This window comes from Chenopodium album, chromosome 11 (assembly GCF_948465745.1).
Source record: "Chenopodium album chromosome 11, dcCheAlbu1.1, whole genome shotgun sequence".
NCBI classification, from domain to species: domain Eukaryota; kingdom Viridiplantae; phylum Streptophyta; class Magnoliopsida; order Caryophyllales; family Amaranthaceae; genus Chenopodium; species Chenopodium album.
The window spans coordinates 813,007-825,833 of record NC_137844.1 but is presented as its reverse complement, the minus strand read 5'-3'; the positions used below and the strand labels follow the sequence as shown (position 1 = coordinate 825,833).

The 12,827-nt window shown below is 34.2% G+C and overlaps 3 protein-coding genes across 3 annotated transcripts; 1 reads left to right on the top strand and 2 right to left on the bottom strand.

The window, feature by feature from the left end:
- The first annotated feature begins 2,117 nt into the window (after nt 1-2,117).
- On the top strand, nt 2,118-3,313 carry LOC145568027 (putative WRKY transcription factor 65). The gene is made up of 4 exons (XM_081627471.1): nt 2,118-2,164; nt 2,408-2,557; nt 2,723-2,985; nt 3,273-3,313. Exons 1-4 carry the CDS (start codon nt 2,118-2,120, stop codon nt 3,311-3,313), a joined length of 501 nt encoding a protein of 166 aa, XP_081483597.1.
- Nucleotides 3,314-4,225: 912 nt separating this feature from the next.
- On the bottom strand, nt 4,226-10,699 carry LOC145567078 (uncharacterized). The gene is made up of 7 exons (XM_081626308.1): nt 10,273-10,699; nt 8,952-9,678; nt 7,913-8,555; nt 7,724-7,824; nt 7,554-7,643; nt 7,342-7,466; nt 4,226-4,805 (listed from the first exon to the last, which is right to left on the bottom strand). Exons 2-7 carry the CDS (start codon nt 9,588-9,590, stop codon nt 4,658-4,660), a joined length of 1,746 nt encoding a protein of 581 aa, XP_081482434.1. The 5' UTR covers nt 9,591-9,678; nt 10,273-10,699; the 3' UTR covers nt 4,226-4,657.
- Nucleotides 10,700-11,647: 948 nt separating this feature from the next.
- LOC145568128 (membrane protein PM19L-like) lies at nt 11,648-12,827 on the bottom strand. Its single transcript, XM_081627562.1, has 4 exons — nt 12,649-12,827; nt 12,330-12,549; nt 12,035-12,080; nt 11,648-11,908 (listed from the first exon to the last, which is right to left on the bottom strand). Exons 1-4 carry the CDS (start codon nt 12,773-12,775, stop codon nt 11,786-11,788), a joined length of 516 nt encoding a protein of 171 aa, XP_081483688.1. The 5' UTR covers nt 12,776-12,827; the 3' UTR covers nt 11,648-11,785.

The window sequence follows — 12,827 nt, the reverse complement described above, 5'->3', positions numbered from 1 at the left end:
CAAAAGATATATTAAATGAATGAATAAGTATACTCCCTCCTTTCACATACTTACGAGTGTAAATATATATATGGACTATATATATATTGTCATATAAAGCTCTACGTGATTATACAAAAAATGGTTTATGCGTGAACGAAAATTCCTAATTGCATGCCCTTCATTAATAACGATACAAACAGCACGACAATATCTTGAGGTGGGCTAAAAAAACGTGTTATGTAAGAACTAATTAATTTCGGATATAGGGATTATATGTCGTATTTATAATCCAAAAAGTCATTAGCAAAGGAGAAAAAAAAAATTGTTTTGGACGTTGGCAAGTCACTAGCATTTGGTATTTGGTAATGCATAATTGCAAAAAATAGAATTCAATTATTTTAGAGACGTATTATGGTATAGCTAAGGATGTGTCTAAAGTTTAAGAGATGACATTAATCATGCATATAATTATATAATTATGACTGTAAATTTTGATTAGCCTATCTAATTAATTCTGGGTTCTTTATGCGTAATGACTGTGGTCCTGCAAAATGTCTTAATTATATTTTGTGTTTCTAAAGTTAATTGTTGGACGTTGGCCTGGTTTTTGTGATCAACTTTATCCTAACAATTTACATAATTATATATGAAAAGTGTTTACAATTAATTTCAAAATATTGCTTTATTATTCTAATAATTCAAATACGAATACTATTGAGGAATATATTGTTTTTCAACAAAAAGAAAACTAATCCAAGTTTTTTTTTTTTTTTTTTTTTTTGGGCAATAATAGGTAATTTATGTTTAATTGAAAAGAAAACTATGAAATAAATATTACATAAAAATAAAAATAAAAATAAAAAAAAAAAGACATTCGTAACTTGAATAGTACTTAAAACGAAAATTTGACCTTTGCTTGTTTAAAAAGTCAATATCCTCTTTTCTCTTACATTACATGCTGCTAAAGATCACAAATTTATTATATTCATCTTTCTTAAACTTACATCAAGCTGTGTCAACAAACAAAGATTAAAAAAAAAAAAAAAAAAATTGAATAAATTAAATAATAATATGAATACAACAAAAACAATAAACAAAATATTTACACCAAACTTACGATAAGAGGGTATCGATTTAATTGGATATATATGATTATATGTTGGGTGGACCAGCTTGTTGTTACTTGTTAATTAAATTATTGCTTAGAAAAATGTACGTATGGGTATATTACACACGAAATGATTAATTATTTTATTCATTGTTACAAGTTGTTTATGTAGAATTGTAAGATTCCTTTCACTCATTCTTATCTCCTAGATAAATATAGATTATAGTTAGACTCCTTGTATTTACATGCATGATTCATGAAATATGGGGTTAAAGTGTGAAACTAGTAGTGGGAGCGAACTTGGTGACTTTAAACTTTTAAAGTCCGATCCTAATTAAATTTGTTCGAGCCTCCCAACTATCGCATAAGCTTGACTTAAAACTTATCATTAAAATAATAATAAATAATTACAATTCAATTCAGATCAGACTTGAGAACTAATGGCTTATAGATTTGTACTTGTAATTAATTAAAATTATTTATGCTTGAGAGAAGGGTGTACAGTTTATTCTTATTGTAAAAGTCATACTTCAAAATTCTAATCTTATTAATCAAAGTCTCACATTATTTCAATATTTTCGTAATTAATACAAATAAAATGACATGACTTTACAAAAAGAGAATATTGATCCTGAACGGAGAGAACATTATAAACCGTACCCTCCAACCCATCCTTTTTGTAAGTTGTTCAATTCTACTTTCTTTTTTCAAAATCAAAGTTTGTAAATTCTTACCATCAAATTATGTATATACTAAACAAGTAGTTAGATTGAGTAGTTGCATTACTTTGCATGTATGGATGTTTAGTTATAATATACGGAGAAAAAAGAAGGTGGGGTGGGCAAAGTAGCAAAATAAGAGGTGTTATCCAATATATTTGTTGACCATATTATATATCAAATTATGTGATTTGACCGTTATATAAATGTACACTCTTTTTGTTCCAAAGAAAAAATAATTAGCAAATCAACCAAAAACAAATTGCTCTTATTATGGATGGTTCTTCTACTTCTACTTCTCTAAAACCATGGAAAAGTTCAATGTCCGAAAATCAGGCCTCCAAAAAAAGGTGGGGTTAGTTCTTAATTATTGTATCTAATTCTTATTTAAGATGTTAATTGATTAACTTTTCTTCTTGCATGCAAGAAACATAAGCTATATATAATAATGAAGGTTTATGCTTCTTAACACTGTCTTTCTCTGGCTTCGGTCGTCAAATGCTAGTTCAAACTACACTATCAATATGTCGATTAATTCGGAACGAATAGGGTTTGTTTATGATGGTTTGTGTTAATTTATTGAATAATTTGATTTCAGAAAGCTAGAGGATGATGAGAAGATGGTAGTGAAGGTTAAGATTGAAGCAAAAAAGGGAGATCAACAACAAAAGAATAATGGGCCTCCTTCTGATTCTTGGTCTTGGAGAAAATATGGACAAAAGCCCATTAAAGGATCTCCTTATCCAAGGTAATTAGTAATATGAGTAACTCGGTAACTATTTTACTTACTAGTTGTTAAGCCCGTGCGTTGTCTTGATTGACTCGTTGTTTATGTAACACGAGTTATTCATCGAATCATTTACTTCGTACTCGTATATCGTTATCGATTAATCAATTAACTGTATTATTGCAGGGGTTATTATAGATGCAGCACAATAAAGGGGTGCTCAGCTAAGAAACAAGTAGAGAGGTGCAAAGAAGATGCTTCAATTCTTGTAATCACTTACACATCAGCCCATAACCATCCTAGCGCACATTACCAAAATACTCCAAAGAAGAAGGCCCAAGAAAAAGCCCAATCCCATGTTAGTGAGGCCCACTCTAGCCCCAAAAATGAACAGCCAAGCAGCAAGAAAGATAATGTTGAAAATAGTCCTTGTGATGAAGGTCACCAAGGTAATTTCCATCACATGCAATCTCCAACTTATAGCTCAAATGAGTGCCAAAAGATGGTAATACAAGATGAAGAAGAGCCTTATGTGGTACCATTTGACAAATTTACCCCTAACTATCCACTAAATAGCTTTTTTGCCACTCTTCCCCTTTTAAAAAATATTACATCAAAAATAACACAAGAAAGCTTTGACTTCTTTGATGAACTTGATGAGCTAGATTTTACTACAAACAATAAATGTTTTTCATAAAAGAATGCTTCAACAATAAATTCTCTCTTTTTTTTTTAGGCAGATATCAGTTTAGTTCAAGTGAAATTAAGGTGAAATGAGCCAGAAAGAGGTGTCAACCCTCGATTTTTCTACTTATTTTTTTGCTTTTGTATGTGCTCATATTACTTTGAGGATATGTATTGTAAATTAATTATTAAGACATGTTAGATATGCATGATACTCTGCCTTGCATCCAAATACAAAGAATTTATTATGTTTTCCTAGAAGATACCTCGTACAATTGTATATTATTATATTATAATATTCGAAAAACTTAGTCACAGTTTCTAAAATGGTAATGGTCGTGATTCATATAGCTAGAGTTATTGATAAAATATTGTTATTGTTGATGTACACAAGGAATTTTATTTTTGAACGAGGCATTACAATAGTATATAGTAGTATAACATGCTATCTTTGTTTATGATGAGTATGGAGAGGTGATGCACGTCTTTAGTAAAGGGGACATGGTATTTTCCCTAGAGAAACAGAGACACTACTTGAAGAATATTTTGTGTTACGATACTCTCTTAATTTGATAATGATACGTGGGCCCAAATGTTTATGATCAATTGATAAGTAATACCGTAAATTAATTTGGCACTTAATATGAACTTTGGGTTAGTCTTTGAAGATATCAATCCGTTAACACTCGACTCAAATACGATTAACCCATACTGTTTGTTAACTCGACAAGAATTTTATAGGGGATGATTAATATTCTATTCATCCTATAATCCATAGTCGCATTTTTTTTAGTAAAATCACGGTGCATCAACTTTGCTATGAAAGTATAAACTCCACCTAAATCGGTGGTAAAGAGGAAAACAAGACGTCCTTTGCCAAGAATATTTAGTAAAATCACGGTGCATCAACTTTGCTATAAATCAGTGGTAAAGAGGATAACAAGATGTCCTTTGCCAATAATATTTAGTAAAATCACGGTGCATCTTAATTAGAGTATATGGATATGAGACAAAATGAAGGGGTGTAAATTATTGAAATGTAAACTGTAACAATGAGATATAGAAAGCTACTATTAATAAAAATTAAACGACAGCTTTCCTGTGATTCTTCCCTCGACTTAAAGCTGACGGGGCAGAGGAGAGAATCAAACCAAATACGAGCTGCTAGAGTTCTAATCTACACAGTACTATTCTTTCATATGCTGTAAAAATTTACATAATTTGGCATGATTATACCTTATTAATTCCATAGAAATATGAATCATACAATACTACCAAATTATTCTCACCCGTAATAGATCATATCACATATTACGGCTTATAGTTTATCGGTGAATGAGGGCCTTTGAAGGTGAACCCTGCTAGATACGAGCAGCTGCTGTATATCCTGCAGGACCAACACCGAAGGCAAAGGATAAAAGTATGTATTTGTATATATCAGCAGGTAGCAGCTTGGCTTGGTATATTGCCCTGAACTGCCTTGTAACACTGTAGGCTGCAAAGAGGCAGCTTCGTCTTTGAATCTCTGTACTTGTATGGATTCGTACAAGATGGGCCAGCACATCTTTCACGAGGTGGAGGATAACTGAAAATTAATCCCAGAAACCAAGAAGGAAAAAGAAAACAGGGAAATTGTTATAATGATATTTATTTGGAACTCAAACTGTCAATCATAAAATAGCAAGTTATCTCACTCAAAACATTATGGAAGTGTCGAACTCACTAGAAATATACATGATGGGATCACAAGTTATGCATAAGCAGATAAGCATATCTTCTGTATCTAAATTATCTTTCAAGGATCAGACCAAAGTATTTACGACAAAAAATTTGAGGCAGATTAAACATAAGAGCTAGGCTATACAATACAGAAAAGAGCTAGTATAGGCTTGTAGCATTCCACATTAACACAAAAGCTACATGCTTCCAAACTACAGCAGGGCATCTTAAAGGCATTCTCAATAAATCAACATTCAACACAAAGTAAACATTTATCAGGAAAACTTATTACATAATACTACTTGCTGCAACCAACGGTACTCTAAACTTGAGCTTTTAAGAGTCGTAGGCTTGTAATTCGTTTTGATTCAATATATAATGTTCTACGGAAATCAGTTTATAAACTTCTACATTCCCTATATTTGGTTCCTTGATATAAAAAATTATTTCGTAGGAAGGAAAGGAAGAAAGGAGAGAGGAGAAGAAAAAAGGTATGGGGTAAAATATTGTGCCATTCCTTTCTTGAGTTCTTCTACAAGGAAAAAACAACCCACCCTAGCAAAAATACTACTTTTTACCAAATAAATTATTTGCATCCCTTTACGGCTTTACATTCCAAATGGAGGAAAAAAAGGGAAAAGTAATTTTTTAATATGTTTTTAAATGAAATTAAGAGGGGCACTTATAAAGAATGTCAAGAGTTTATAGTAAAGACCATCAAAGACTACAAAATCTATATAAGGGGCCGTTTGGTTTAGATTGGGTAAACGGAATGGAATCAAGAAAGGGATTGAGGAGGAAAGGAATGATACCCTTTAATGTAGTATGTTGTTTGGGTTATATAAGTACGTAATAAGTTACATATCTTCCACCAACTTCTGAAAAAAACTTCTAGTCTTCTCCCTCATATTAATGGAGCACCATCCACACCTCCAGTTGTCACCGCCACTTGTTCACACCGCCACCTTCACGTCGCTGCCCCTCTGAGGCCCCATAACCTACATTTTCTCTCTCATCTTATTCTAGTACCTCCACCATGAAATATACTTGTAAAATTGAAGGTTTTAAAGGTCAAATTCACCCTAAAAAACTCTAGATCTGGAGTTTTTATGGGTATATTTGACCATCTAAAGCCATATTTGATGATATAACAAGGTAATTTTTTCACTTATAATTTTTTTAATTTTAAAATTAGTAGTAATTGGAAGGTTGTATGTGGTTTTTTCTGGTGGTGTGGGGCTTTGAGGTGGTTGTGGTGGTTTTGATTAATGGTTGTGGTTGTATCATGGTAGATTCAAAGTGGTTTCGTGGAGCGTTGGAGTTTTAGGGGCATTTGAAGGTGGGGTCGTCGGTGATGGTGACGTCTACGGTGGGGTCGTCGGTGGGGACGGTTGTGGCAGTGGGAGGTTTCTGGTAGACTAAGTCAGGTGGTGGTGTATGTTTTAATGGTGGTCAAAGTTGGTTAAAGTTGGTTATGGTTGTTGGGTGTAGAGGATTTTGGGGTAATGGATGATTCCCTTGGAGGGGCGGGGGAATTATGATGGAAGAAAATTGGGTAATCAGAGGGGAAAGGGAATGATTAAAGTAGACAAACAAACAACATTAAAGGGAATCATAGATGTTGATTCCCATTCCGTTTCTTGAAACCCCCAACCAAACGCCCCCTAAATATTAATCCAGAAAAGTGGATAAAACATCAAAACACTCCCAACACTAAAGGTACTGAGTTTATTAGGACTTGTTAGAACTTATTTAAAGTAAGTTGCACTTTTTTTTTTTTTTGAAGTAAGTTGCACTTGGATAACCCTTTATAACTCTTATCTAAATTTATCTGAAATAATTAGTTTTGAAATACGTGAAATTAGGTGAACTGACCAAGGCCTAAATCTACATCAATAGACTCTGATTCTGCATAACCAAGTCTCACTTCTCCTGGGAAGAGATACAAACTCCCAGGTTTTTGGCACTGAAGAAAATAATTTCTTCTAGACAAGTGTTCTTAAAAACATGTGGCTGAAAATAGCTTCAACCACAAACCCTGTGAACATTGCTTCATATTCATATTAGATAAGATCTCCTCCTCATTACTAACACATAATATGATCAATATTCTATCCTCATAGCCAGTGTCCAACTTTGACATTAAAGACTCACATATGACTTTGGGACTTTGGGTTCTTTTATATCAAAAATTTAAAAATAAAAGAAATAAATAAACAAAAATAAAAAGACATTTAATCAAGAAGTCAGCTTTGCCAAGGCAACTGCAAGGTAGTGAAAATAACATTTAAAAAAAAAAAAAAAATTAGCAACAAACTAGCACTTGAATACAGCCACTAGTCCACTACACAAGAAAGGAGAGAGTATAACAAAAGATAAGAATGTGATATATACATATATACCTGCAGGGTTTTGGGTCAAAAAAGCTAGGCAACATTTCCTTTGGAAAGGTAACAGTTGTCCCACTAGGTCCCATGATCATTCTGATACTATTTGATGCACGCATAATTTCATCAGCAGCCCTCTCCTGCATCAAAAGACATCATCAATGATCTCTTCCATGTTATACTACTCTTAAAAAAGGGAAGTAAATAACCCATAAACTATCCAGTACCTGAGCAAGCTCTTTTACACGTTTCTTCTTTTTGTCTTCCCTCTTTTTCCGATTGGAGTCTTGACCGAGTATTCTTCTAATTGCCTCAGCCTGTAACAAAGCTTTAATACTCAGCTCACTTGAAAAAAATGTCAACCCAATAGAAATAGTAAAGGAAGTAGTTAAAAAACCTCAGACTCCTTAGCTGCCTTCTCATTTTGCATTTTACGTCTCTGAGCAGCCTCAACTTTCTTCAATTGTTGATCCACTTCCGAAAGCTTCTCTTTTTGCTCTGTTAACCAATTCATATTAATAATAATTAATAACTGGATCTGAAAAGATATAAGATGATGATAAGCAGAACAGATTAAAAATCATACTTCTAGATGGTGCTGGAGGTAACCCATTTGGAAATTCAACTGCAGTTCCACCAGGCGTAGAGCAATCTCTCCCTGACTGAAGTGCCCGTTGACGAGTTGTAAGAGTCAATTCCCGCTTAGGCTCAAAAATTGCGTCAACAGGTTCCTTCTTTGCTTTCTTCTTTTTTTTTCCCTCAGCTTCACCATCAGATACAAGTTCCTCCTCTCCCTCATAGTCAGTATCCTCAGAAGGTGATCTCTTCTTTCCATCTTTCCCCAGCCGTGAAGAAGCACCAACTTCTGAATTTTGAGAAACATTTCCTGAAAACTTAGACAATCTTCTGTGTTTTCTGCTAGATTCCTCATCATCCTCTCCAAACCCATTAAAATACTTTGCATTTTTTAGTTTCTCCAAATATCTGATCTCATCATCATCGTCATCATCCTCAAAACCATCAAGTGCACGCTTCTTCGATGCTCGTCTACTCTTTCGCGCTGAGTCAGATTTGTCACCTTGCTTTACAGAGCTATTCTTCCCAGCCCCCTTCGTTGAAGATTCCTCCCTTCCAAGGGTAAACCCCACTTTGGAGAAATCTTTCCAAGGAATTCCCTGTAATCCACCCTTTTTATCTCCAGAAGGTGAGTTATCAACTTCTGAATTATCCTGAAGAAACAGAATTTATAGTTCCCATTAACCCAAGATGCTTTTCACTACCAAATTAAAATGAGATTACAACAGAATAACATGTCTTGGTCAAAAAGAAATTGCTTCCAAGAAATAAACGACATGTAAGCCTCCTAAGTCAACAGAAAGTAGTTCAACATGCCGTATTTCAGACAAGGCGATTCAAACAAGTGCTGATCCTCATACATACATGAAAAAATCTTAAACCAAACGAATTATCTCCAATGGACATAAGATTTCTACTAAATTGCAAAACACCACACACCAAATATCAAGCACAAAGTGAGGAAATCGAAAATAAAGTTGTGGCATATAACGGCAAACTCTAGCACTATACAGAATCATATGTTAATTGAATATGCAAGAATCACCTACCTTATGCGCTGACTTCTGCCGCACATTTGTAGCATCCGCGGCACGAGAACTCTTAGAATTAGCATCGATGGTACGAGTGACACCGCCAACTTTGAGCTTGACTTTTTTTACCTTGTTGTCATCTCCCGGCTTATCTTGAGATGGACCTACACTATCATCACCCTTTCTATTCAATGCCATGGTCTTCTGTGGTTCCGGGCTTTCATTTTCCCTGCTCGTACTTCTCCAATTAGCAGGTGCAAGAACTCCTTCACTGCTTCTTTTGGGATTTGAGCCACTCCGTCCCTGCTCTGTAGTGTCTCTTGAACCACTATTGCCATATAATTCATTGAGTCCAATATCTACTTTCTTATTCTTTCTCGAAGACTTTTCACCCTCCACACCACTAGGTCCAGGAAATCTTGATGCACATTGACTAAGACTAAGCTCTTTCCTCCTTGAATTGTGGTCACCACCGCTATTCTCATCACTGGAGCCTGCCTTTATGTCATCCGATGGAGGAGTTGAGGATAAGGATGAAACATCACGTCCATCCGAAAGTGGTTGAGATTCAGGGCGAGGTCGCCTGGAGGTATGGCTCCGTCTCCTTCTGACAGTGTTCCGTATGCTCTCGAACCGAGAAGAATTGTTCTCTTCCATTTAGGAACAGTATAATCAAACAAAACTTCTAGTACAGCCACTAAAGCCTAGTTCATGTATTAGTGATTCCCACAGAATCAATACAACACTGCAATACAAATTCGACAAATAAGTCTCATGTTCAAGCATGTGCATAAACCAAACTACTAAAAACAAATATCAAAACTAATCCAAGAACTTAGAAATTGAAATTGAACATACATAAAACAGGCATAAATCCAACAACACAAAAATTTAGCATACAATGTACACTGAAAAATGAAAATCGAATTCTAAATACAATATACACAACAGCAGATTTGCACTAACAGCATCAATTTAATCAATTTGAGGAACAATGAAACCAATCAACTTAATACGGAGTATAATTTACAAATTAACAATTCCCATTTACACAACACCCGAAAGCAAGCAAGCATTAAAAGATCACACATAAACCTCAATCAATTACATTAGCAAAACCCTAATTGCCAGGATTACCCAACCAAAACCCCCAAAATAATTCATCACACAACACAATCAAACACAGCCCAAAAACCTAAAATTCAAACAACAGCATGAAAAAACTCAAAACCCACAAAATTACTCCATCATACAAAACCAATAAACAAAACCCAGATGCCAAATTACAAATTAAAACCAAAATAACCAAATACAAAAACAGAATTACAAGAAACGTTACCTTTAAAGATTGAAACTTGGAGAGAGAAAACAATACGAAAGAAGCAAAGACTGGAGAGAGAAAGCTGAGAAAAGGGTAGAAGTGAAAAAGAAGAGAGAAAAAATGAGAAAAGGGGGTTGCAAAGGGCTAAAATATGAAGGAGAGAGAAAAAGGGGTAAGCTTATTTTAGGGCAAAGAAGAAGATTTAAGATGATAGTAGTAATTGGAGAAGAAGAAGAGCAAGAAGTTGGTCTAATAATAATCTTCACCATTTTTTCGATACTATAAAGTTTTTTACGAAAAAGAAAAATAAAAGAAAATACAACAATAACAAAGACCACAATTCTTCTCTTCCTCTTTCTCTCTCTTAAACCAGGCAAGAAAAGCTTTTTCGTCTTTCTCTCTCCTACAGTTTTCTTCGCTTCGCTTCTACCAGGATTGTGTTGCGTTTTTGTCTGACTTGTGATACTGCGACTATTTGCACCAACACATGGCTTGTTTTAAGGAGGCATATACTCTATAGTCACAAAACTGAATTAATTTAGTCGGTTAAAATCGTATGAATGGTACTAAGTAAATTGTAAGAATTTGAATTATTGAATCTAATCTCATTTGCGTTTGTTGTTTCAACTTGTTTGGGAACCCTCTAAGCTAAATGAAATTAGAAATTTGATTTCATGGTTAGAGATAAGACTTACTTGCTCGGTCCCTTTTTATATATATTATGGGTCCACTTTTTATGAGAGTTTTTTGAATTAAATGGTGCAAACGGTAAGAGATGGAGGGAGTACATTATTTAGGGAACCCAAGATCAACAATATTATGCACCTTTGGCTCTTTGCTTAACATCACCCTTTGTTTAAAATTAATTCCTCAACTTGCTTTTCAAATGTCAAGTTCCACAAACTTTTACCTTTATCGTAAATAGCTTTATGTGAGATTTTATTTAAGTTCCTTATATTGCATCTTTGAAAATAATAAGAAAAATATAAGGCAAACAAAAAGGGGCAGATAGAGTATTATGTATGGTGCTGCAATTTTTAAAAGGGAAAACAAGTAAGCACAATCCGGAGGCATAAGCTAAGTGCCTAGGCCAAATTTTAATTATTTTGTCATGATTTCCCAACACATTATGATCCACAATCTAACAATTGTTGTTTATCCCTTTGCCTATCCCAAAGTATCTTCTTGTTATTTTTTTTTTTTTTGTTGGATCATGTCGTGTCTTGAGCCGACCCAACCTATTAGGACCTTTACTTAACCTTGGCAACACTCACAAGTCACAATTGATCTCATGAAGAATTTTGTTCCACATGTTTATTTACACGTGTATAATCGAAAAATAAAATACATAAAAACTTGAGAGGAACAAATTTATCAATTGAGAGAATAAACACAAGAACAATCAAACGCGATGTCGATCACACTTTATCATATACAAATATACAATGTCCATCTTCGAATTAATTCACTCTTACATGGAAGGAAAATATTTCTAAAAAAAATTAGCACACTTGATCAAACTTGTAACAACTTATACTCTTCCACCAAGCATCCTTCTTGTAGCCGCAGCAGTAGACTCAGCTGCAACATTGATTGCACCAGTACATAGCAATTGTGTTCCGCTCACAATAATCATGATTACCTCCAAAGTCCTCTGTTTTTTATACCAAAATCAAAGCAACATTTTAGTTTTTGCTTCATTTTCTTTGAATAGGTTAATTTCATGCTAAGGCAAAAGGATCTAAAACATAAATAAAGGTAGAGATTACTAATTACTCACCAAGTTAGCACCAGTATATCCAATATCAATTTCCTTACAGGCCAACCTGCAAGAACAAAAATCAAAGGTTCAGTTAATCTTCGCGTAAGACTTGGTGTGGAAGAAAAAAAAAATTGCATACTCCCTCCGTTCATAAAAGATATCCTCTTTCACTATTTGAAACATTAGACCCATATATGTACTGTTATGGTTTCTAAAGTGGATAATTTATTAGGGATCGAGGGAGTAACATTTTAATGCTGAAAATAAAAAAATAATACAAAGACATAATAAGTATATATAAAGTTATACGTACCCCATGGCAAGAATAGTGAGTGCAAATGTCCCTAGAGAAGAGGTAGCAGCAGCATACAAACTAGCAACTGTCCATTGCATTACATTGAGCATTCCGAGAACTGAAGTTGTGATGCCAATAACACCGATAAGAAGAGAGAAAATGATGAAGAATCCAGTCGCCATGTTCCCCATTGGAAAGTAGATTGGGAAGATTCTTGCAGGAGTTTGTAGTACAGAAGCTGCAAACACCAAATATGTCAAACGGTATACATTAATTATTAGTCGCATAAAAAGTCAAAACAGAAAGAACTTTTAAAGACGAAGGAAGTACTTCTTACCTGACTCGTGGGTTTTTTCAATAGCATGATTAACAGCCCAAGCAGATATCAGCATGATAATGAAATAGAGTACTAGATTGATAACCAAGAGCAGTAAAGCTGCTGATCGCGGGCCTTCCGAAGCCATTAGTTAATAGTTAATCTTAATGATCTAGAAATTGGAAGGGAAGAAGAGTTCT

Bases quoted from the DNA above. Each gene is read 5' to 3' on its own strand.
- LOC145567078 (XM_081626308.1), bottom strand. From the start codon at position 9,590: ATGGAAGAGAACAATTCTTCTCGGTTCGAGAGCATACGGAACACTGTC. The intron at 8,556-8,951 runs GTAGGTGATTCT...CTGTTTCTTCAG, and splicing joins GGCAGAAGTCAGCGCATAAG to GATAATTCAGAAGTTGATAA. The intron at 4,806-7,341 runs GTATATATGTAT...ATTAATTTTCAG, and splicing joins TTTGACCCAAAACCCTGCAG to TTATCCTCCACCTCGTGAAA.
- LOC145568128 (XM_081627562.1), bottom strand. From the start codon at position 12,775: ATGGCTTCGGAAGGCCCGCGATCAGCAGCTTTACTGCTCTTGGTTATC. The intron at 12,550-12,648 runs GTAAGAAGTACT...TGGTGTTTGCAG, and splicing joins TGAAAAAACCCACGAGTCAG to CTTCTGTACTACAAACTCCT. The intron at 12,081-12,329 runs GTACGTATAACT...TTGTTCTTGCAG, and splicing joins CTCACTATTCTTGCCATGGG to GTTGGCCTGTAAGGAAATTG.
- LOC145568027 (XM_081627471.1), top strand. From the start codon at position 2,118: ATGGAAAAGTTCAATGTCCGAAAATCAGGCCTCCAAAAAAAGGTGGG. The intron at 2,165-2,407 runs GTTAGTTCTTAA...ATTTGATTTCAG, and splicing joins GGCCTCCAAAAAAAGGTGGG to AAAGCTAGAGGATGATGAGA. The intron at 2,986-3,272 runs GTAATTTCCATC...TTTTTTTTTTAG, and splicing joins TTGTGATGAAGGTCACCAAG to GCAGATATCAGTTTAGTTCA.